Source organism: Sphaerodactylus townsendi, linkage group LG03 (genome assembly GCF_021028975.2).
Source record: "Sphaerodactylus townsendi isolate TG3544 linkage group LG03, MPM_Stown_v2.3, whole genome shotgun sequence".
Taxonomy (NCBI): Eukaryota; Metazoa; Chordata; class Lepidosauria; order Squamata; family Sphaerodactylidae; genus Sphaerodactylus; species Sphaerodactylus townsendi.
This window is the reverse complement of record NC_059427.1, coordinates 4421787-4446931: the sequence shown is the minus strand read 5'-3', so window position 1 is coordinate 4446931 and position 25145 is coordinate 4421787. Positions and strand designations below refer to the sequence as shown.

The 25145-nt window shown below is 64.5% G+C and overlaps 3 protein-coding genes across 33 annotated transcripts in view; 2 read left to right on the top strand and 1 right to left on the bottom strand.

The window, feature by feature from the left end:
• The window catches only part of LOC125428632 (oocyte zinc finger protein XlCOF6-like), an 82860-nt gene extending 80954 nt beyond the window's left edge, over nucleotides 1-1906 (bottom strand). The window contains exons 1-3 of the mRNA XM_048489079.1: nucleotides 1704-1906; nucleotides 792-862; nucleotides 462-588 (exon numbers count right to left, since the gene is read on the bottom strand). Of these exons, the coding sequence (XP_048345036.1) occupies nucleotides 462-588; nucleotides 792-862; nucleotides 1704-1788 (283 nt within the window). The 5' untranslated portion in view covers nucleotides 1789-1906. The remainder of the gene's footprint in view (nucleotides 1-461; nucleotides 589-791; nucleotides 863-1703) is intronic.
• LOC125428587 (zinc finger protein 883-like) overlaps nucleotides 1-25145 on the top strand; it is a 1608225-nt gene that overhangs the window by 1152078 nt on the left and 431002 nt on the right. The gene's annotated exons all lie outside the window — the stretch shown is intronic.
• LOC125428572 (zinc finger protein 420-like) overlaps nucleotides 1-25145 on the top strand; it is a 226212-nt gene that overhangs the window by 32214 nt on the left and 168853 nt on the right. The window lies entirely within an intron of this gene.

Here is a 25145-nt window from a genome sequence, read left to right as displayed (position 1 = left end):
CATGAGGAGGGGGGAATCAAACCCTTCTCTCCAGGTCAGAGTCCATCACTCTCACATATTATACCACGCTGGCTCTTCAGATCACAGTCAGAGGGGACCACTGTAATCCCATCTGGAGGGCAAGTGTGTTCTAATGTTTGACTACTGAGAAATTAGAATGGGGCCCTTTCCAGAGTCTTTCTGAGGGCCTCTCAGTCCTGCGCTGGCTTCAGACCAGAACAGCTCTCTGTGGTTTGGGTGACGGCTGAAACACGGAACTCAGCTGACATGGCAAACCAGGTAGCTCAGGTTGCTCTACCTACACATGCTGAATCTCGCTGGTGGTGCCATCCTGCCAAGTTGAGACTTCCACAAGGCAGCAAATAGTGGAACAGGCCTCAACACAACTGTTCAAGATTTTGATGCATGCATAATCCCAAAGGCAGAAATGTGTGATTCTGGCACCTGTGAACGTTCCTTACCCACAGAAGCCACGCTTTCATAGTTCTCCAGCATGACGTCTTCATAAAGAGCTCTTTGGCCTGGATCTAGCAGTGCCCACTCTTCCTCTGTGAAAAATATGGCCACCTCCTCAAAAGAAATCAGAGACTGAAAGAAAAGGCAGATTCAATCTTCAGAGGTCATGCCAGGCAGAGAGGTTGTGCTGGAAGGGGACATTTTGGGAGGGTTAAGGGTGTAAAAGGAGTGCCATTCAGAGCCTCTGGCCTGGGCCCCTCAGCACCAACTGCAGGAGAAAAGTCTCCTTGAGACAGGAGAGGGGACCCCGGCTGTCCTTTGCTCATCTCCCCTACCTGGACTGGAGCTGCAGCAGCTGTTTTCACACCTCTAAGAACAGAATGGATCATCACTGCTTCTTCACTGCCTGCGAGGGAGGGGAAAGGGAAGAAAGAATATTAGCCTCCACTTCCTATTCTACTTGCCTGTGTGAATCATGCTTCCTGCACCCCCGTTCCCAGGGCTGTGAAACCTTGCCCTATGTACACTCAGCAAGAAGACTCAGCCTTTCTAGTGGGAGAGGAAGAAAAATACAAGGTACCCATGAGCCTTGGGGGACTATATTTGCCACTGACACTGGCTGAGCCCTTGAATCTAGGCTGGTGGAAGAAAGACAGGGTGGCAGAAATGAAATAATCCGACACATCGCTATCACACCAGGTTAAAAAAAACCAGACTTGAATTGAGTACGTGCAGAAACGGAGGGTAATCTCAATGAGTGTCCATAGCATCTGCCGAACCACTGATGTCACATCTGGGTTTTTGGCCACAGGCAACATCAACATGGCACCACACCCACCTCAAGCCCACCCCCACTCTAGCATCCCTCATCCAGGGCTCTATTTCCTACAGTGGCTTGTCAGATGCCCCAATAAGCATGAGCACAAAACACATTTGGCCAAGGTTCTTAGAGCTGTGCTGACCAGAACATGCAGACTTTATTTATTCAAAAGACTGAAGAACTCGGCACTTGTTTTGAGCTACCTTGAGTCTCTCTAATGGAGAAAGGAAGGATATGAATATTGTAATCAATGTGAGGAGCTGCCTCCATGAATTTCCTAATCCATTTTTATGGGCATCCCAACTATTCAACACTGAACACCATAATTTGGATGAAGAAGCGTTTCATTTTTTCCCCCCAACCAGAATTCTCTACCCATCGAGTTAACTGGGTGCCCCAATCTCAGCCAGTCAGGATGAGTCCTTACCATGTGAGAGGGCATCTTGGGCACATTCCTGGTCCAGCTTCCCTTCCTCCAACAGAGCTCTTTCCAACTGAGCTTCCATCTTCATGGATAGACCCAACCTCTGAAACAGAAGAAAACAGCAGCAAGTAAGAGAAGGTGGAGAAGGAGGAGAGTTTTGATTTATACCCGCTTTTCTCAACCTTAAAAGAGTGTCAAGACAGCTTACAAACTCCATCCCTTCTTCACTGCACAACAGAGAGAACGGTGATTAACCAAATCACACCCAGCAGCAGAGGCATGTCTAAGGAGAATGGAGCCCGGGGACAAAATCTGAGGGGTGCCTGTTGTCAGGGGTGCAATTATTAAGCTAGCAGTACCAAAATTTCAGAGTATCTTCAGGAGACTCTCCTGATGATACCATCCAGGTTTGGTGAAGTTTGGTTCAGGGGTTCCAACGTTATGGACCCTCAAAGATGTAGCCCCCATCTCCTATTAGCTCGCATTGGAAACAATGAGGGATGAGGGCACAATCTTTGGGAGTTCATAACTTTGGATCCCCTGAACCAAACCTCACCAAACCTGGTGGTATCATCAGGAGACTCTCCTGTAAAACCTCTGAAATTTTGGTCCTACTAGCCTAAAAATTGCGCCTCCTTCAGGCCAAAAACGAAAAAACACTACAAAATACAAAAACCCACAAAGGAACCTGCAGTTTTTGCAGTGCTGCTAGCCTAAACACTGACCCCCCCCCCCTTGCAGGCCAAAAACTGAAAAACACTAAAAAATACAAAAAACAAACCTAAAATTTTTGCTCCCCCCCTCAGGTGCATCCGGTGCATTGCGCTCACCCCATTCCCCTTGTAGCTACACCTCTGCTGTCAAGTGATCTAGGGAGGGATGGGCAGGTGTGGTATGACGCTCACAATAATGCATGCCAGTGTGCCACTTGCCCCTTCTGTACAAGGTGGGGCAGCAGGCTGACACCAGGGGGCATGGGTTCATGAGCATGCTCTGCTCCTCTCTGCCTGTCACAAGGCAGTGACCTCGTGTGATGATTGGTGGGTGCTGGTGGCGGTGCTTGACTGTCTGGACCTTGGCAACCGTTTCTCAAATTTTCCTCTGTGGTGCTAGGCAGGTCTTTGACATCAGTTCACAGGCTTGGCTCCCCAAGCACTGGGGTATTAGGGTTAAGGTTGTGGATGAGCCTAATGCAGAAAGAAGCTCCCTTCCCTCTTGCCCATTTTTTTTACTAATTTATTTATTTTCATTTCCTTCATTCAGTTGGGAAACTTTGAAATATACCCCCCCCCACCTCCCCCCATCCAGGAAGAACCAATATAAATGTAACCAAAACACAAGAGAAACTACTGGAACCGCATCTTATTCACGAACCCTGCTATCCTAAATGGCCTGATCTTTTCCAAACCTACCAGAAGCTCCCCTCAGCCAGAGCAGCCGCCAGCAACTGCCAACCATCTTAACTAACTAACTGGGGGAGAGCAGGATTCACAGTGTCCCCTGCCTCCATTATCAGAGTGGTTGCTGTCCGAACATCCAAATCAGCAGTCGACCCATCAAAATCAATGGAGGAAAGGGATTTGAGTTTTTCCTAGACTCTCTGGTATGTATCATGATGTCCCACTTCTGAAGCTACAATTTTCTTCAGGGGAACTGATCTCTGGAGTCTGGAAATCAGCTGTAATTCCAAGGGAACTCCAGGCCCCACCTGGAACGCTGAAACCCTCTTAGTGGACTTTCTTGGGGTCACTTTTACCCCCAGAGGGGCAGGCTCAGCATCTAGGCTTGGCTGCCTTCTCTGCTCAAAGAGGCTTTTGCGGATGTTAAACTATTTCAGGTTGGGGGAGGGGGGGTCCTAAGAAAGGGCACCTCTTACATCTCTGATTGTATCAAATGGTGGCAACCACTAAGTGTGTGGGGGGATACTTTTTTTGGGGGGTGCAAGGAATCGTGTCTCCCCATGTCCAGTCCTTGAACTCTAAGGTCCATCCCAGAGGGATAATAAGTAAATATTTTTTTCTAATGAAAGAACTGAGGGACTTCATGTCTTTCACTGCCTGACTCCATCTTTTGACACTTACATTTATGGGAAAAATAAACTTCAAATGTATTCGTTCTTTTTTAGAAGACACAGTATATAGAAAAGCAGTAAAATATGTGAAACAATGATGAACATCTACCTGTTCTGGTCTGGTTTCTGAATTCTGTCTCTCCAGTTTTATGAAGATGAATAGACTTCCAGCTCTTCTCTGCCTTGATGTATCGTCTGTTTTGTAAACAAAGTTGAAATTTATTCTTTTTTTAAGAAATAAGACACAGGGTATATAATTTAGTGCTCTTCTTCCCCATCCCAATAGTTCATTATTAAGAGTCACCATCTTAATTTATTGTGTTTTATTATAATTAATAGCTAATTAATGTTTTAAGTCAAATTATTATAACTGTATACGCGATGTTTAATTTTAATGTTCGTGAGCTGCCCTGAGACTGGCATTATTCAGGAAAGGGCAGGGTATCAAATTGAATAAAGTACAATAACACAAATGGAATACTTCTGTCCAACCAGTTCTTTTAAGACGACCACTTTCAGCTCAGCTCTGCCTTGGTGTGTCATATGTTCTATCTTTTCAGGAGTTTCTTGGGGCCCTTGAAGGTGCAATTTTATAAGAAGAGCGTCTGAGAAGTTATTAATTTTAATAAAAACTATTAATTATAATATATATTAATTAACACAATAAGCGAAGATGGTGACTTGTCAAATATCATAGCCTAAGATCCCTCATCCCAGTGTTACATGAACTCTTCGAGACCAAGAAGTACCCTCAAAATCTCATAATATCCTGGATTGGGGGCGGGGAGTTAGGGTCAGGGGGTGTTCAATATCTCTGTGCCTCCTCCTTTCTCTCCCCACCCTTAAATCATACTCTGGGGGTTTCCACCTTCCATGTTTCCTGGAGGATAAGAAGCTTTCTCAGGCTCCACTGCTGGGATGGTTTAGGGTGGGTGGGCGAAATCCTTTTCTTTCCATTCCTAAACTCTTTAGTATACCTAGGAATGCCCTCCCCTTCTCACACCCTGTTTGGGTCACATTCACAGCCAAAGAGTGCACTGCAAAAACCAGGCATCCATCGCTTTGTGGCGCTGCCACAGCACAAAAGCATGGTTCCAAAGTGTGGATCCTCATGGGGTTTGCACTTGCCATCAAACCAACTATTAAGTCCATACCCACAGACAGCACTCCCCAAAATCATGAATCTGCTGCTTGGTGGCACCCTCACAACACAACAACAGAGTTCCAGTGGATCATTCCAGATCTACTATCAAATTATGTATCATGTCCACAGCTACAGATTAAGGGCTAAAACTGGGCTATCTGGCCCCTGGCGACAAGGGGAGATTGCAGCCCAGAATGTGACAACTATCAATGTTTTTCTGGATAATGGAAAACTCCCTGCCCGTAGAATGCTAATACTGAGGGGGAAAAGACCGTGCCCAGCGTCTTTGCTTGAATCAAGTCTGAGACTGTCTCCTATGCGTGCCTGATGGGGGCCTTCACTTTGTTCTTAAGCCAGCTGGGGCCAGGCTGCCAAGAAGCAGAGGGAGTAGAAGGGGGGCTCCCCCCAGATCTGCAGCCCCTCCTAAGCCTTGATCAGTCAGTCCCTTCCCCAGTCCAAAGCGGCTAGAAAATCCATTTCTTGTGGGTCTTAATTCTTGGCTCTTCTTTTTTTAGGGGCGTCTGTGTTTTGCACCAAGTGGCTCCTAGCTCCTTCTGGCCCAGGAACGGTGTGCATGTGAATAAAGGGGGGGGGGGGGATGTGAGGCTAGACCCTGTATCTGGCCTGCGATTGGTTAGGAAACAAACAAATCAGACATTTGAAACAGAAAGATTTACTGAACAGAATCTAGATCTGAACAGAAGGTAACCCCTCCCAAGAGGGAGGCACACTCCCGGGTACGAGAGAGAGAGAGAGAGAGAGAGAGAGAGAGAGAGAGAGAGAGACCCCCATACAGATGAACTTATACTGTGCTGAATTTGTTCACACACAGGGTAACTCTCTAGCAGAGTCACCTCTTACCCAGGAATAGACTTCATTCTTATAGATACAAAGAATACTGATATATACGTCAATAATCATAACTGTATACATATCCCACATAATCCAGACCCCTTTCACATGCTACAAGCATGAACCTTCAAATCTGATTGGATGGTCTGCCTCCCTGTCACATTAAGACAGCCTTTGACTCAAAATTACTTCTCTGACTAAAACATTGCCACATACACCAGCTGCGTGTCCTCTGCTCGTGCTCCCCCCGCCCCTATGCAAAAGGGCCATAAACTGAGCTTTGCCTTTCCTGGTTTAAAAACTAGTTTCCCCACTTTTCTAAGTTCTCTCCCAAAGAGAGATTTCCCCAGGCTCAACACATTTTCATAAATTCCTAAGGTTGGGGCTTTCCCAGGGAGATACCTCTTATTCACTTTAAAACTGATTAAAACATGATTTTAACAATTATACCAACATTGATTCTACTACAATGAATTATATTTCAATACGAGTAAATATAAATCTCTCATTATCGTTTCAGTATTCCTTATTCACTAAGATATAGAAAAACACATTTTCAATTAACTAGTCACATTCCTTCTCTCTTTACTGCTTTGTTTGTTTCACCCAGCTGTCCCATAGAACTAGTTCTGACAAAGAAGCTATAAAATGCATATCTTCTGTCTCAAGATCTTTAAGATCTTGCATCTTTGCTTGCCTGCATGTCCACTGACCAGTTGCTACGTGTGCTGACAATGCTTCTAACATACTGGTCTCAACACACAGAAATCCCTTTTGATTTTTACAAATCTTTGGTTCATACAAACCCCATATCCCTTGATATCAAATATAATTTTTTGTAGGCATTAGGCCCATTCCCACAGGGGAGAACAATTCACTGCCCCCCCTTCCTTTCTCCATGCTTTGGGGCCTGCCTAGAGATCCTGGCCCTACATTTCACCCCATCCTCAAGCCTGCAGTGTGAGAATTTTGGACCCAGAGGTATCGCTTCCAACCTTCAGAGAACCCCCTTTTGACCCCTTGCATCTCTTTGCTCAGGGGTTTGCCCTTCCCAATGAAGGGACCTCCTCTGCAGACACAGCCCCCCCCCCCTTTGAATGAGCCTCATTTGCCCAGGCCTTGAATGCCCGAGAGAACAGACAGAGGCTGGGGTCCCTATGCCACCCTCTCCCAGGGGCGTAATGCCCATTGGGCAAGGTGGACAGCTGCCCATGGCATCACCTTGTGGGGGGCATCAAAATGCAGGGTTCGCTTTTGGGTATTTTTAGTGGTTTGCCGCTTTTGGCCTGCAAGGGGGAGCTGTTTTTAGGCTAGTGGCACCAGAATTTCAGCGTATCATCAGGAGACTGTCCTTATGCTACCCCCCAAGTTTGGTGCAGTTTGGTTCAGGGAGTCCAAAGTTATGGACTCCCAAAGGGGGTGCCCCCATCCCCATTGTTTCCAATGGGAGCTAATAGGAGATGGGGGCTACACCTTTGAGGGTCCATAACTTTGGCCCCCCTGAACCAAACTGCACCAAACCTGGGGGGTATAATCAGGGCATTCTCCTGATGAGACCCTGAAAGTTTTGAGACTGTGCCTTCAGAAATGCCCCGCCCCCCCACCGCAGCCTACAACCCCCATTGACAGCAATGCAGAAAACTCAATGCAGAACAAAGATTCTTGGGCAAATTTCTGGGATGTTCTTGCAGGGGGCACATTTTTGGACATATTGGCACCAAAATTTCAGGGTATCATCTGTTCTGATGGCACCCCCCAAGTTTGGTGCAGTTTGGTTCAGGGGGGCCAAAGTTATGGACCCTCAAAGGGGGTGCCCCATCCCCCATTCTTTCCAATGGGAGCTAAGGAGATGGGGGCTACCCTTTTGAGGTTCCATTACTTTTTCCCCACTGAACCAAACTGCACCAAACTTGGGGGGTAGCATAAGGACAGTCTCTTGATGTCTAAAAATGCACCCCCTGCAGGCACCAATGACCTGGTGCAAAAAAGAAATTGGGCGTTGTGGTGGGGTGGCCGCCCATGGGGGGGCCCATCCAACTCAGGTTTTGCCCAGGGCTCCAGTTTGCCTTGTTACACCCCTGCCCTCTCCCTATGCTGGGGGGGGGCATATACCCCCACCCCCACCCAGATGCCTCCTCTGCAGCCAGCCTCTCCCCGCTGAGAGCAGGTGCCAGGGGTGTTTTCCTAAGAACCTTAAAAGAAACATCCCTCCCCAGTCCAGCCCCCTCCCCACCAAGAGGAGTCGTCCGGACCCTCCACTGCATCCCCCCACCCCCCAATTCGAAATCCCTCGCCAGTCCTCCGCAATGCAGGGAAGGGGCTGCATCTCACCTCCCCCCTCCCCAAGCATTGTGCAGAGAGGAAGGGGAAAAGAGGGGCGCCGGAGGGAGCAGCCCCCTCCCCAGGCTTTGCGGTGGGGCAGCTCTCCTGCATCCGGGGCTCTGACCCCCTCTTCTACCCACCACACATTGCTCAGCCCTGCAATTCCCCCACCCCCACCAGCCCCCTTGACTCACTGGGAAGAGGCGGCTGATGGCGCTGCGAAGGCCGAAGAGGAATGAAATGACTACACCAAACTACACCAAAGCAGACCTCACCCCACCCTCCACCCCGCTGTGTAAAATGGGCTTTGCATTTCCTTGTGGAGGGGGAAGGGACGGAAGAATGGGAGGCAGGGAAGGAATGGGCCCCAGGGAACGAGGACAGGTTCAGTTCTCTGGTCGCCCCATCTCAAAGAGGATCTCGAAGAGATAGGAAAAGGGCAGAGAAGGGCAACGAGGATGATTGAGGGATTGGAGCACCTTCCTTATGAGGAGAGGCTGCAGCGTTTGGGACTCTTTAGTTTGGAGAGGAGACGTCTGAGGGGGGATATGATTGAAGTCTATAAAATTATGCATGGTGTTTCTCTCTTTCTCACAATACTAGAACCAGGGGGCATCCATTGAAAATGCTGGGGGGAAGAATTAGGACCAATAAAAGGAAACACTTCTTCACACAACGTGTGATTGGTGTTTGGAATATGCTGCCACAGCAGGTGGTGATGGCCACTAATCTGGATAGCTTTAAAAGGGGCTTGGACAGATTTATGGAGGAGAAGTCGATGTATGGCTCCCAATCTTGATCCTGCTTGATCTACAGAGTTACTGCAAATGCCTTCTTGAGACCAAGGTGCTCCAGGAGGCAGCAGCAGGCCATTGCTTTCACCTCCTGCAGGTGAGGTCCCAAAGGCACCTGGTGGGCCACTGCGAGTAGCAGAGAGCTGGACTAGATGGACTCTGGTCTGATCCAGCAGGCTCTTTCTTATGTTCTTAGTGCCTTCATTTCCTGTCTGGGTAACATCTGGGGATGAGGGAGCTGCATCTCTACTCCGGAGAGGGTGAAAAGTGGTTATAAAATCAAGAGGGGCTCCGGGAGATGTTTTCCCCTCCCTCACCTTTCTTACTCATTCTAACAGCGGAAAAACCAAAATGCAGGAACTAAGTCCCATAGTCTCATAATAACGCTCTCTCATGACTTCTGTCTTTCTCCCCATAGCATGTTGGAAAAGAGGTTGCGTGTGATCTTTCCAAATGGGAGGCTGTCCTGCTTAGGGTGGGAGGAAAGGTCATCCCAGTTTAAGTCGGGGGCAACTGAAGTGAAACGCCCCTGCAAAGTCTTGTTTTGCCTCAGGGAAAGAGGGCTTTATATAATTGGCATAGGTATAGATTTCCTAGACCTCAGCAAGGAGATCACTGCGTTCCACCCTTGCTGGTGGTCACTTCAATATCATTCCAGTTATTTTCTTCATCTGACCAGTCTCTCATCTGGCCATCGGATGGTGAATCCCTGGGTTCTGTGCTGGTTCCTCCTCACTGCCTTCACTAAACAGGAGACCCCTCCTTCCCAAAGGATTGCCTGTCCTCCCTCTCCTTAGTCCTCTGCTGTTTATCCATCAATCCGTGATCTTCAGGGCAGGAAATGCCAGAAAGTTCCCATAAGCAATCAGGACAGAGTGCAATCTCTGTTGATTCTCTGTCAGTCATTGTCCCTATGAAATTCTGTTCCACAAACTACAGGTCACTCAGTACCATCAGGTCTGTCTCATGAACAGACTCCCAACCAAGCCAAGTGTGTCCAGACACCAAACCTGTGAATCCTCATCTTTTGTTCAGGAGCTAATTTTGTTCATTCTGTAATTTCCGGCTCCTTTTTTGTTGTGTGTTCTTGCCAGGTATCGTGAATAACCCTTCTGATCCTTGTTTTGACCACAATGTTGGTCTTGGTCTTAATTTCCTAGACCACAATTTGGATTTGACCTGTTTCCAGCCTTTTCCCTTTCCTTATTTAAAAGTCCCAGTGTGCTATCATGGTTAAGAGCAGCAGCAGAACCAGGTTCGATTCTCCACTCCTCCACATGAAGCCTACGGGGTGCTCTTGGGCCAGTCACAATTCTCTCAGAACTCTTTCAGCCCCACCTACCTCACAAGGTGTCTGTTGTGAGGTGAGGAAGGGAATGTGATCGTAAGCCACTTTGAGACTCCTTAAGGTAGAGAAAAGTGGGATATAAAAACCTACTCTTCTTCAGCTCCCAGGCTCTATTCCAGCAGACACCTTGAAAGATAATGCACTTTCAAGCTTCGCTTTCAGGGGCTCTTGCTAGAAGCTGGAAAGCTAGGAATGGCAAAAACAGTTGTGAAAGCAGCTTGAAGGTGCATTATTTTGCGTGTGCGGAATGAGCCTTAGGTTCCACTGTGCTGTCTCCGCCTGGATTGAATAAGAAATGCATTCTATCCACTAGCAACCAGCCAACACAAGGGTGTTCAATTCATGAGGTGGCCCTAGACAATCATCTTAGGGGCCAGTGGGGGCAAGGGCAATCATTTTTGTCACCCTCTCAAATTTTTCCAAGCCACCCCTGCCCATCAAGTCATCTGAGTGCAGATAAATAAAAATGCAAAAGTACATCCCTCCATTCTAAGATCTAAAACATACCTCTATGATGTCAAAGGGAAATTATTTCTTAATGTCATTCCTCTTGTTCTTGTCTGATCACCTTCTACATCTGTCTGGTCACTTCTCTTGAGACTTCTCCCATGTGTTTTGAAGTATAAATGGCTGTCCCTCTCTTTACAGGTGACTATCTCCCCACTCCCTAACACTCTCCCCTGTAATTTCACCTCGGTAGAAAAAAAGAAACTGAAAACGACTGGATTACTTTGAGGTGAAAGATGGCCATTGTTTATTCTTTCTCTTTTCTTCCATTTGATGACATTCATTACTGGCAGCTCTGCCAATGTACTTGTTACCGCCCAGGAAAATAGCCAAAATATTTTCCTGAGTCTAGTTACCTAGCTACACTGGCTCCAGGTCAGGATGCAGAGACCAATGTGAGTCAGAAGCCCTAAGACCCGTAAATGTGATTTTTATATATGTTCTGTCCCCTGATCTGCCCTGAATGTAAGGAATTCCGAAGAGCAGAAATAAAAGGCTTTTTTGGTTGAAAGACCGTTTATTCAGACATCTCAGAAAGCTCACACACACGGCATGTCAGGAATGGGGTTTCCCGCATAACACCCAGGTTATAATATCTCTCCCAACTTCCCCTCCCAGCCAGTCCGAACTCATTCTCACGGGAACAGAATTCTCATCTCACTCTACAAGATAAGCCCTCTAACAGTGTGGGTGCTGCAGAGTCTGGCCCATCGCCCGTGCCCAGGAATTCAGTCAAGGCCAAGTGACTGTAAAGGGAACCAACACCACTGAGATCTTTACATTCTGCCTCCCCTAAAAGAGATCCCTCCCCTCCCGGCTTCTGAGGAAAAGCACGATGAAAGGCCGAAATGAGGGAGGGGGCATCAATGTTTTCTAAATACACCCATTGATTATGACCAGAGGAATACCCCACCCAGTGCTATTGAATAAGCCTGTGAACAAGCGATTGCGATTAGAAGCGAGTTAGTCCAGAATACAGCGTCAATTTCATGTCAGATTGCTTGTGGCCATCAATGGTATGGTTGAAGCGGGGTACTCTCCAGGAGTAGGCCGTTACTAGAGCATCGGAAACGGGAGCCTCCTTGAGCAAACTGGAATGAAAGACGGGATGAATATTACTTAAAGAATTAGGCAATTCTAAACGGGCAGTCACATCATTAATCACTTTTATAATCTTAAAAGGTCCCACGAATTTCTTGCCTAATTTCGAATGTATTTATGCTTAATATGCGTCCGGAGGGTTTTGGAGTGGACAAATAAGCCCAAGCTTGCACACGTAGCGAGGAAGAATCCGAGGCGGTGTTTACCTCCGCCCTGAAACTTTTAGGACTCTCCTTGGCTTGCTGCAAGGCGGTCTGAACCGTTTTCCACCCCTCGGCCAGGGAGGAAATCCATTGTTTGAACTCTGGGGTGTGTAGCACCTCCGAGGGAAGCTGGGGCAATGGTGGGAAGGAACGACCAGACACAATTTCGAAGGGAGTCTTCCGTGTGCTACTATGAATGGCGTTGTTGTAGGCGTACTCCGCAAAGGGGATCAAATCACACCAGTTATCCTGGTGATAGTTAGTGTAACAACGTAAGTACTGCTCCAGAGTTCTGTTCGTCCTTTCTGATTCACCGTCACTTTGAACGTGGTAGGGGGCGGCAATGGCCGGGGTGGATCCCAACAACTCCAGGAAAGCCTTCCAAAATTTTGAGATAAACTGGGGCCCGCGGTCGGATACCACCTTGGCGGGGGAGGAGTGTAGGCGATAGATGTGTTGTATAAACAGTCACGCCAATTTAGGAGCAGATGGGATGGTGGTGCAGGGAATAAAATGTGCTTGTTTAGAAAACAGATCTACCACCACCCACAAAACGGTATTACCCTGGCTGTCTGGCAAGTCTGTAATAAAATCCATTGAAATAACCTCCCAGGGTCGGGAGGCAACAGGAAGCGGTTTTAAAAGACCATGAGGCTTGCCCGGAATAGTTTTAGCTTCAGCGCAAACCGAACACCCCTTGATGTAAGCCTCAATGTCCTTGCGCATGGCGCGCCACCAGAACTGGCGACGAGCCAGATGCAGTGTCTTGAGAAAGCCAAAATGCCCAGCCGACCGGGCATCATGGCAGGCTTCGAGAACTTGCTTACGCAGGGGGGGAGGCACATACCAACACCCACCCCGCTTCCAGACGCCTCCCTCTATGCGTAGCTGGGAGTCACCTTCGTCCGTGGGCAGTTCGTGTAGACCCGCCTCCTCGAGTTCTCGTAGGAAGGGGGAAACGAGACTAGGAACAGGCGGAGGAGGAGAAGGAGGCGCGGTCTGTGACCGAGTGACAGCCAAACCCAGTTGGGAGGGGGAGAGGATGGTGCGTGGAATATCCCGTAAGGAAGAGACACCCTCCCCCCCGGTAGGCGAGACAGCGCATCCGCCAGTTTATTGGTTTTCCCAGGAAAAAAAGTGAACTACTGTAAAGGAGGCGGGAGGAGAATTCATTTAAGCGTAGTTACTTTGCGAACTTTATTTTGAGGGTAGAAGTGGCGGGTTCTTATGATCCGACCAAACCTGGAAAGGGTGTTTGGCCCCCTCGAGCCAGTGGCGCCACGTTCCAAGAGCCACTTTAATCGCAGCAGTTTCTTTGTCTCCTACAGTCCAGTTGAGTTCAGAGCCTGATAACTTTTTGGACAAATAAGCACACGGCACAAGTCTACCATCTTTATTTTTCTGCAAAAGGGCTGCGCCGAGCGCCTTGTCCGATACGTCCACATGAACTATGAACGGGAGGTCTGGGTCGGGATGTTTTAAAATAGGCTCAGAAGTAAAAGCTGATTTTAACTGCTGGAATGCCAGCTGACATTCTTGAGACCAAGGAAGGGGGGCCCCGGGCTTGGCTGCCTGTGAATCTTTGCCCTTGGTGCGTAAAAGATCAGTCAATGGAAGAGCCAGTTCAGCAAATTGGGGTATAAAATCACGATAGAAGTTAGCAAAGCCAAGGAAGGATTGTAGCTCCTTTCTGGTCGTGGGCGCTGGCCATTGTAGCACCGCTTCTATTTTTGCAGGATCCATTTCCAAACCATTGGAGGAGATCCGATAGCCTAAATAGTCTATGGAGGATTGATGGAAACAACATTTTGAGAGTTTTGCAAAAAGGGAATTCCTGACATAATGTAAGGAATTCCGAAGAGCAGAAATAAAAGGCTTTTTTGGTTGAAAGACCGTTTATTCAGACATCTCAGAAAGCTCACACACACGGCATGTCAGGAATGGGGTTTCCCGCATAACACCCAGGTTATAATATCTCTACCAACTTCCCCTCCCAGCCAGTCCGAACTCATTCTCACGGGAACAGAATTCTCATCTCACTCTACAAGATAAGCCCTCTAACAGTGTGGGTGCTGCAGAGTCTGGCCCATCGCCCGTGCCCAGGAATTCAGTCAAGGCCAAGTGACTGTAAAGGGAACCAACACCACTGAGATCTTTACACTGATGAATATGCATTATGCTTTTCTGTGCTGAATTTAGTATGTCTTGTTTAAGTTTAGCCCTGTCTACATTAAGTAAAGTATTGTTTTAGGTAAGCTATGTTAGAGAAAATGTGGTGTCTTAGAATGGTGAATATTAAAGGTACAAGGAAGTTGGCTCTGGAATTCGGTTGGAGCCAACACCCAGCTGGCTTCCCAACAAAGACAAAGACCTTCTTTGGTTTTGCAAATTGAAGCTGATGATAGCACCCAGGATGTCCCAGCCGTTGGAGAACGTGTCGTGACCACCATTGGACAGTTTGAGATTTCTTTTGTTGCAGACTGAGGCACGGGAGCCTCAGGATATATCTCAAGAAAACAACCGATCTGATAGCGGAGATAGCGGGGTGCGGCAGCCGGCCCACCCAATTCTATGAATGGACCTTTCTGCTATCCATTTCAGGTAGTCCTGCCACTCCCATAATTGAATCTTGACCATAAAAGTCCTACCCCCACCCCAGAAACCTTTCTTCAGCACCATTGATATCTCTCCATCTTTGTGGTTGTTCCCATGCACGCAACAACCCCTTGGAATCAGACGCTGGCCATTTGGCTCTGAACTCTGGATTTTCTTCATTTCATAATCAGGTCAGAAGTACACTTTGAACCCTTTTCTAACCTCAGTGACTGCTTGGAAACGGGAGGTAGGCTTCCCACTATGATAAAAGCTTTTTCCACACTCCAGGCATTTATGTGGTTTTTCCCAGTGTGAACTCTTTTATGGGGCGTTTGGATTGAGACATAACAGTTGGAATGCTGGGGGGGCGACAGGCGGCATGTCCCCCCTTCCCCATATCCTGCCTTGCTCATTGAGACTCAAGGAGGATTAAAAACGTGAGACTTATTTTTTAAAAGTAATAGAACGCCCAGCAAACTGTCATGATGGCACCCCCCAGTTTGGTGCAGTTTGGTTCAGGGGGTCCAAAGTTATGGACCCTCAAAAGGGTAGCCCCCATCTCCTTAGCAAAGAATAGGGGATGGGGCACCCCCTTTGAGGGTCCACAACTTTGGACCCCCTAAACCAGGGATAGGGAACCTTTAACACTCAAAGAGCCATTTGGACCTGTTTTCCACGGGAAAAGAAAACACTTGGAGCCGCAAATAGTATTTTGACATTTAAGAGCAAGATAACCACTTTCCCGCCCAGCGCACTTCCTTCTCAACATAATACAGAGATATTGCTGTCTCCTGCCTTCCCCAGACACCTGAAAACCAAACAGACTGTAAAAAGGGATTACTTCCTTCAGGAGGCACTGCGAGGGTGCTCCACCCTATCCTGAGGGCTTCTGCAGAGTTGCAGAGAGTCCACAACTAAGGTTCCATTCAGTATCCTCCCCATCACACCACTTTATTTTGCGGTTTCTTCCATGTGAATTATTTAATGGGAAGTAAGACTTTCATGCTAACTGGTATTTTTTCCACATTCCAGGAATTTACACTGTTTCTCCCTTTTGTAAGTTCTTTGATGATAACGCAGTGCTCCTTTCTTACAGAAGCATTTCCCACATTACAGGCCTTTCTACGATTCCTTCCCACAGAATCTTCTTTTATGGGAGAGCAAGCTGCTTCCCACTCCCACTGACTTCCTTTTACCAAACTCCAGGCAGAGACACGGTTTCTCCCCAGTATGAATCATTTCATGGCAAGTAGGGTTGTGCCTCCGACTTAAACTCTTCCCACACTCCAAACATTTATATGGTTCCTCCCCTGAGTGACTTCTTTGATGAGAAGCAAGCACCCCCCCCCCCCCCCACCCCCCCCCCCCCCCACCCCCCCCCCCCCCCACCCCCCCCCCCCCCCACCCCCCCCCCCCCCCACCCCCCCCCCCCCCCACCCCCCCCCCCCCCCACCCCCCCCCCCCCCCACCCCCCCCCCCCCCCACCCCCCCCCCCCCCCACCCCCCCCCCCCCCCACCCCCCCCCCCCCCCACCCCCCCCCCCCCCCACCCCCCCCCCCCCCCACCCCCCCCCCCCCCCACCCCCCCCCCCCCCCACCCCCCCCCCCCCCCACCCCCCCCCCCCCCCACCCCCCCCCCCCCCCACCCCCCCCCCCCCCCACCCCCCCCCCCCCCCACCCCCCCCCCCCCCCACCCCCCCCCCCCCCCACCCCCCCCCCCCCCCACCCCCCCCCCCCCCCACCCCCCCCCCCCCCCACCCCCCCCCCCCCCCACCCCCCCCCCCCCCCACCCCCCCCCCCCCCCACCCCCCCCCCCCCCCACCCCCCCCCCCCCCCACCCCCCCCCCCCCCCACCCCCCCCCCCCCCCACCCCCCCCCCCCCCCACCCCCCCCCCCCCCCACCCCCCCCCCCCCCCACCCCCCCCCCCCCCCACCCCCCCCCCCCCCCACCCCCCCCCCCCCCCACCCCCCCCCCCCCCCACCCCCCCCCCCCCCCACCCCCCCCCCCCCCCACCCCCCCCCCCCCCCACCCCCCCCCCCCCCCACCCCCCCCCCCCCCCACCCCCCCCCCCCCCCACCCCCCCCCCCCCCCACCCCCCCCCCCCCCCACCCCCCCCCCCCCCCACCCCCCCCCCCCCCCACCCCCCCCCCCCCCCACCCCCCCCCCCCCCCACCCCCCCCCCCCCCCACCCCCCCCCCCCCCCACCCCCCCCCCCCCCCACCCCCCCCCCCCCCCACCCCCCCCCCCCCCCACCCCCCCCCCCCCCCACCCCCCCCCCCCCCCACCCCCCCCCCCCCCCACCCCCCCCCCCCCCCACCCCCCCCCCCCCCCACCCCCCCCCCCCCCCACCCCCCCCCCCCCCCACCCCCCCCCCCCCCCACCCCCCCCCCCCCCCACCCCCCCCCCCCCCCACCCCCCCCCCCCCCCACCCCCCCCCCCCCCCACCCCCCCCCCCCCCCACCCCCCCCCCCCCCCACCCCCCCCCCCCCCCACCCCCCCCCCCCCCCACCCCCCCCCCCCCCCACCCCCCCCCCCCCCCACCCCCCCCCCCCCCCACCCCCCCCCCCCCCCACCCCCCCCCCCCCCCACCCCCCCCCCCCCCCACCCCCCCCCCCCCCCACCCCCCCCCCCCCCCACCCCCCCCCCCCCCCACCCCCCCCCCCCCCCACCCCCCCCCCCCCCCACCCCCCCCCCCCCCCACCCCCCCCCCCCCCCACCCCCCCCCCCCCCCACCCCCCCCCCCCCCCACCCCCCCCCCCCCCCACCCCCCCCCCCCCCCACCCCCCCCCCCCCCCACCCCCCCCCCCCCCCACCCCCCCCCCCCCCCACCCCCCCCCCCCCCCACCCCCCCCCCCCCCCACCCCCCCCCCCCCCCACCCCCCCCCCCCCCCACCCCCCCCCCCCCCCACCCCCCCCCCCCCCCACCCCCCCCCCCCCCCACCCCCCCCCCCCCCCACCCCCCCCCCCCCCCACCCCCCCCCCCCCCCACCCCCCCCCCCCCCCACCCCCCCCCCCCCCCACCCCCCCCCCCCCCCACCCCCCCCCCCCCCCACCCCCCCCCCCCCCCACCCCCCCCCCCCCCCACCCCCCCCCCCCCCCACCCCCCCCCCCCCCCACCCCCCCCCCCCCCCACCCCCCCCCCCCCCCACCCCCCCCCCCCCCCACCCCCCCCCCCCCCCACCCCCCCCCCCCCCCACCCCCCCCCCCCCCCACCCCCCCCCCCCCCCACCCCCCCCCCCCCCCACCCCCCCCCCCCCCCACCCCCCCCCCCCCCCACCCCCCCCCCCCCCCACCCCCCCCCCCCCCCACCCCCCCCCCCCCCCACCCCCCCCCCCCCCCACCCCCCCCCCCCCCCACCCCCCCCCCCCCCCACCCCCCCCCCCCCCCACCCCCCCCCCCCCCCACCCCCCCCCCCCCCCACCCCCCCCCCCCCCCACCCCCCCCCCCCCCCACCCCCCCCCCCCCCCACCCCCCCCCCCCCCCACCCCCCCCCCCCCCCACCCCCCCCCCCCCCCACCCCCCCCCCCCCCCACCCCCCCCCCCCCCCACCCCCCCCCCCCCCCACCCCCCCCCCCCCCCACCCCCCCCCCCCCCCACCCCCCCCCCCCCCCACCCCCCCCCCCCCCCACCCCCCCCCCCCCCCACCCCCCCCCCCCCCCACCCCCCCCCCCCCCCACCCCCCCCCCCCCCCACCCCCCCCCCCCCCCACCCCCCCCCCCCCCCACCCCCCCCCCCCCCCACCCCCCCCCCCCCCCACCCCCCCCCCCCCCCACCCCCCCCCCCCCCCACCCCCCCCCCCCCCCACCCCCCCCCCCCCCCACCCCCCCCCCCCCCCACCCCCCCCCCCCCCCACCCCCCCCCCCCCCCACCCCCCCCCCCCCCCACCCCCCCCCCCCCCCACCCCCCCCCCCCCCCACCCCCCCCCCCCCCCACCCCCCCCCCCCCCCACCCCCCCCCCCCCCCACCCCCCCCCCCCCCCACCCCCCCCCCCCCCCACCCCCCCCCCCCCCCACCCCCCCCCCCCCCCACCCCCCCCCCCCCCCACCCCCCCCCCCCCCCACCCCCCCCCCCCCCCACCCCCCCCCCCCCCCACCCCCCCCCCCCCCCACCCCCCCCCCCCCCCACCCCCCCCCCCCCCCACCCCCCCCCCCCCCCACCCCCCCCCCCCCCCACCCCCCCCCCCCCCCACCCCCCCCCCCCCCCACCCCCCCCCCCCCCCACCCCCCCCCCCCCCCACCCCCCCCCCCCCCCACCCCCCCCCCCCCCCACCCCCCCCCCCCCCCACCCCCCCCCCCCCCCACCCCCCCCCCCCCCCACCCCCCCCCCCCCCCACCCCCCCCCCCCCCCACCCCCCCCCCCCCCCACCCCCCCCCCCCCCCACCCCCCCCCCCCCCCACCCCCCCCCCCCCCCACCCCCCCCCCCCCCCACCCCCCCCCCCCCCCACCCCCCCCCCCCCCCACCCCCCCCCCCCCCCACCCCCCCCCCCCCCCACCCCCCCCCCCCCCCACCCCCCCCCCCCCCCACCCCCCCCCCCCCCCACCCCCCCCCCCCCCCACCCCCCCCCCCCCCCACCCCCCCCCCCCCCCACCCCCCCCCCCCCCCACCCCCCCCCCCCCCCACCCCCCCCCCCCCCCACCCCCCCCCCCCCCCACCCCCCCCCCCCCCCACCCCCCCCCCCCCCCACCCCCCCCCCCCCCCACCCCCCCCCCCCCCCACCCCCCCCCCCCCCCACCCCCCCCCCCCCCCACCCCCCCCCCCCCCCACCCCCCCCCCCCCCCACCCCCCCCCCCCCCCACCCCCCCCCCCCCCCACCCCCCCCCCCCCCCACCCCCCCCCCCCCCCACCCCCCCCCCCCCCCACCCCCCCCCCCCCCCACCCCCCCCCCCCCCCACCCCCCCCCCCCCCCACCCCCCCCCCCCCCCACCCCCCCCCCCCCCCACCCCCCCCCCCCCCCACCCCCCCCCCCCCCCACCCCCCCCCCCCCCCACCCCCCCCCCCCCCCACCCCCCCCCCCCCCCACCCCCCCCCCCCCCCACCCCCCCCCCCCCCCACCCCCCCCCCCCCCCACCCCCCCCCCCCCCCACCCCCCCCCCCCCCCACCCCCCCCCCCCCCCACCCCCCCCCCCCCCCACCCCCCCCCCCCCCCACCCCCCCCCCCCCCCACCCCCCCCCCCCCCCACCCCCCCCCCCCCCCACCCCCCCCCCCCCCCACCCCCCCCCCCCCCCACCCCCCCCCCCCCCCACCCCCCCCCCCCCCCACCCCCCCCCCCCCCCACCCCCCCCCCCCCCCACCCCCCCCCCCCCCCACCCCCCCCCCCCCCCACCCCCCCCCCCCCCCACCCCCCCCCCCCCCCACCCCCCCCCCCCCCCACCCCCCCCCCCCCCCACCCCCCCCCCCCCCCACCCCCCCCCCCCCCCACCCCCCCCCCCCCCCACCCCCCCCCCCCCCCACCCCCCCCCCCCCCCACCCCCCCCCCCCCCCACCCCCCCCCCCCCCCACCCCCCCCCCCCCCCACCCCCCCCCCCCCCCACCCCCCCCCCCCCCCACCCCCCCCCCCCCCCACCCCCCCCCCCCCCCACCCCCCCCCCCCCCCACCCCCCCCCCCCCCCACCCCCCCCCCCCCCCACCCCCCCCCCCCCCCACCCCCCCCCCCCCCCACCCCCCCCCCCCCCCACCCCCCCCCCCCCCCACCCCCCCCCCCCCCCACCCCCCCCCCCCCCCACCCCCCCCCCCCCCCACCCCCCCCCCCCCCCACCCCCCCCCCCCCCCACCCCCCCCCCCCCCCACCCCCCCCCCCCCCCACCCCCCCCCCCCCCCACCCCCCCCCCCCCCCACCCCCCCCCCCCCCCACCCCCCCCCCCCCCCACCCCCCCCCCCCCCCACCCCCCCCCCCCCCCACCCCCCCCCCCCCCCACCCCCCCCCCCCCCCACCCCCCCCCCCCCCCACCCCCCCCCCCCCCCACCCCCCCCCCCCCCCACCCCCCCCCCCCCCCACCCCCCCCCCCCCCCACCCCCCCCCCCCCCCACCCCCCCCCCCCCCCACCCCCCCCCCCCCCCACCCCCCCCCCCCCCCACCCCCCCCCCCCCCCACCCCCCCCCCCCCCCACCCCCCCCCCCCCCCACCCCCCCCCCCCCCCACCCCCCCCCCCCCCCACCCCCCCCCCCCCCCACCCCCCCCCCCCCCCACCCCCCCCCCCCCCCACCCCCCCCCCCCCCCACCCCCCCCCCCCCCCACCCCCCCCCCCCCCCACCCCCCCCCCCCCCCACCCCCCCCCCCCCCCACCCCCCCCCCCCCCCACCCCCCCCCCCCCCCACCCCCCCCCCCCCCCACCCCCCCCCCCCCCCACCCCCCCCCCCCCCCACCCCCCCCCCCCCCCACCCCCCCCCCCCCCCACCCCCCCCCCCCCCCACCCCCCCCCCCCCCCACCCCCCCCCCCCCCCACCCCCCCCCCCCCCCACCCCCCCCCCCCCCCACCCCCCCCCCCCCCCACCCCCCCCCCCCCCCACCCCCCCCCCCCCCCACCCCCCCCCCCCCCCACCCCCCCCCCCCCCCACCCCCCCCCCCCCCCACCCCCCCCCCCCCCCACCCCCCCCCCCCCCCACCCCCCCCCCCCCCCACCCCCCCCCCCCCCCACCCCCCCCCCCCCCCACCCCCCCCCCCCCCCACCCCCCCCCCCCCCCACCCCCCCCCCCCCCCACCCCCCCCCCCCCCCACCCCCCCCCCCCCCCACCCCCCCCCCCCCCCACCCCCCCCCCCCCCCACCCCCCCCCCCCCCCACCCCCCCCCCCCCCCACCCCCCCCCCCCCCCACCCCCCCCCCCCCCCACCCCCCCCCCCCCCCACCCCCCCCCCCCCCCACCCCCCCCCCCCCCCACCCCCCCCCCCCCCCACCCCCCCCCCCCCCCACCCCCCCCCCCCCCCACCCCCCCCCCCCCCCACCCCCCCCCCCCCCCACCCCCCCCCCCCCCCACCCCCCCCCCCCCCCACCCCCCCCCCCCCCCACCCCCCCCCCCCCCCACCCCCCCCCCCCCCCACCCCCCCCCCCCCCCACCCCCCCCCCCCCCCACCCCCCCCCCCCCCCACCCCCCCCCCCCCCCACCCCCCCCCCCCCCCACCCCCCCCCCCCCCCACCCCCCCCCCCCCCCACCCCCCCCCCCCCCCACCCCCCCCCCCCCCCACCCCCCCCCCCCCCCACCCCCCCCCCCCCCCACCCCCCCCCCCCCCCACCCCCCCCCCCCCCCACCCCCCCCCCCCCCCACCCCCCCCCCCCCCCACCCCCCCCCCCCCCCACCCCCCCCCCCCCCCACCCCCCCCCCCCCCCACCCCCCCCCCCCCCCACCCCCCCCCCCCCCCACCCCCCCCCCCCCCCACCCCCCCCCCCCCCCACCCCCCCCCCCCCCCACCCCCCCCCCCCCCCACCCCCCCCCCCCCCCACCCCCCCCCCCCCCCACCCCCCCCCCCCCCCACCCCCCCCCCCCCCCACCCCCCCCCCCCCCCACCCCCCCCCCCCCCCACCCCCCCCCCCCCCCACCCCCCCCCCCCCCCACCCCCCCCCCCCCCCACCCCCCCCCCCCCCCACCCCCCCCCCCCCCCACCCCCCCCCCCCCCCACCCCCCCCCCCCCCCACCCCCCCCCCCCCCCACCCCCCCCCCCCCCCACCCCCCCCCCCCCCCACCCCCCCCCCCCCCCACCCCCCCCCCCCCCCACCCCCCCCCCCCCCCACCCCCCCCCCCCCCCACCCCCCCCCCCCCCCACCCCCCCCCCCCCCCACCCCCCCCCCCCCCCACCCCCCCCCCCCCCCACCCCCCCCCCCCCCCACCCCCCCCCCCCCCCACCCCCCCCCCCCCCCACCCCCCCCCCCCCCCACCCCCCCCCCCCCCCACCCCCCCCCCCCCCCACCCCCCCCCCCCCCCACCCCCCCCCCCCCCCACCCCCCCCCCCCCCCACCCCCCCCCCCCCCCACCCCCCCCCCCCCCCACCCCCCCCCCCCCCCACCCCCCCCCCCCCCCACCCCCCCCCCCCCCCACCCCCCCCCCCCCCCACCCCCCCCCCCCCCCACCCCCCCCCCCCCCCACCCCCCCCCCCCCCCACCCCCCCCCCCCCCCACCCCCCCCCCCCCCCACCCCCCCCCCCCCCCACCCCCCCCCCCCCCCACCCCCCCCCCCCCCCACCCCCCCCCCCCCCCACCCCCCCCCCCCCCCACCCCCCCCCCCCCCCACCCCCCCCCCCCCCCACCCCCCCCCCCCCCCACCCCCCCCCCCCCCCACCCCCCCCCCCCCCCACCCCCCCCCCCCCCCACCCCCCCCCCCCCCCACCCCCCCCCCCCCCCACCCCCCCCCCCCCCCACCCCCCCCCCCCCCCACCCCCCCCCCCCCCCACCCCCCCCCCCCCCCACCCCCCCCCCCCCCCACCCCCCCCCCCCCCCACCCCCCCCCCCCCCCACCCCCCCCCCCCCCCACCCCCCCCCCCCCCCACCCCCCCCCCCCCCCACCCCCCCCCCCCCCCACCCCCCCCCCCCCCCACCCCCCCCCCCCCCCACCCCCCCCCCCCCCCACCCCCCCCCCCCCCCACCCCCCCCCCCCCCCACCCCCCCCCCCCCCCACCCCCCCCCCCCCCCACCCCCCCCCCCCCCCACCCCCCCCCCCCCCCACCCCCCCCCCCCCCCACCCCCCCCCCCCCCCACCCCCCCCCCCCCCCACCCCCCCCCCCCCCCACCCCCCCCCCCCCCCACCCCCCCCCCCCCCCACCCCCCCCCCCCCCCACCCCCCCCCCCCCCCACCCCCCCCCCCCCCCACCCCCCCCCCCCCCCACCCCCCCCCCCCCCCACCCCCCCCCCCCCCCACCCCCCCCCCCCCCCACCCCCCCCCCCCCCCACCCCCCCCCCCCCCCACCCCCCCCCCCCCCCACCCCCCCCCCCCCCCACCCCCCCCCCCCCCCACCCCCCCCCCCCCCCACCCCCCCCCCCCCCCACCCCCCCCCCCCCCCACCCCCCCCCCCCCCCACCCCCCCCCCCCCCCACCCCCCCCCCCCCCCACCCCCCCCCCCCCCCACCCCCCCCCCCCCCCACCCCCCCCCCCCCCCACCCCCCCCCCCCCCCACCCCCCCCCCCCCCCACCCCCCCCCCCCCCCACCCCCCCCCCCCCCCACCCCCCCCCCCCCCCACCCCCCCCCCCCCCCACCCCCCCCCCCCCCCACCCCCCCCCCCCCCCACCCCCCCCCCCCCCCACCCCCCCCCCCCCCCACCCCCCCCCCCCCCCACCCCCCCCCCCCCCCACCCCCCCCCCCCCCCACCCCCCCCCCCCCCCACCCCCCCCCCCCCCCACCCCCCCCCCCCCCCACCCCCCCCCCCCCCCACCCCCCCCCCCCCCCACCCCCCCCCCCCCCCACCCCCCCCCCCCCCCACCCCCCCCCCCCCCCACCCCCCCCCCCCCCCACCCCCCCCCCCCCCCACCCCCCCCCCCCCCCACCCCCCCCCCCCCCCACCCCCCCCCCCCCCCACCCCCCCCCCCCCCCACCCCCCCCCCCCCCCACCCCCCCCCCCCCCCACCCCCCCCCCCCCCCACCCCCCCCCCCCCCCACCCCCCCCCCCCCCCACCCCCCCCCCCCCCCACCCCCCCCCCCCCCCACCCCCCCCCCCCCCCACCCCCCCCCCCCCCCACCCCCCCCCCCCCCCACCCCCCCCCCCCCCCACCCCCCCCCCCCCCCACCCCCCCCCCCCCCCACCCCCCCCCCCCCCCACCCCCCCCCCCCCCCACCCCCCCCCCCCCCCACCCCCCCCCCCCCCCACCCCCCCCCCCCCCCACCCCCCCCCCCCCCCACCCCCCCCCCCCCCCACCCCCCCCCCCCCCCACCCCCCCCCCCCCCCACCCCCCCCCCCCCCCACCCCCCCCCCCCCCCACCCCCCCCCCCCCCCACCCCCCCCCCCCCCCACCCCCCCCCCCCCCCACCCCCCCCCCCCCCCACCCCCCCCCCCCCCCACCCCCCCCCCCCCCCACCCCCCCCCCCCCCCACCCCCCCCCCCCCCCACCCCCCCCCCCCCCCACCCCCCCCCCCCCCCACCCCCCCCCCCCCCCACCCCCCCCCCCCCCCACCCCCCCCCCCCCCCACCCCCCCCCCCCCCCACCCCCCCCCCCCCCCACCCCCCCCCCCCCCCACCCCCCCCCCCCCCCACCCCCCCCCCCCCCCACCCCCCCCCCCCCCCACCCCCCCCCCCCCCCACCCCCCCCCCCCCCCACCCCCCCCCCCCCCCACCCCCCCCCCCCCCCACCCCCCCCCCCCCCCACCCCCCCCCCCCCCCACCCCCCCCCCCCCCCACCCCCCCCCCCCCCCACCCCCCCCCCCCCCCACCCCCCCCCCCCCCCACCCCCCCCCCCCCCCACCCCCCCCCCCCCCCACCCCCCCCCCCCCCCACCCCCCCCCCCCCCCACCCCCCCCCCCCCCCACCCCCCCCCCCCCCCACCCCCCCCCCCCCCCACCCCCCCCCCCCCCCACCCCCCCCCCCCCCCA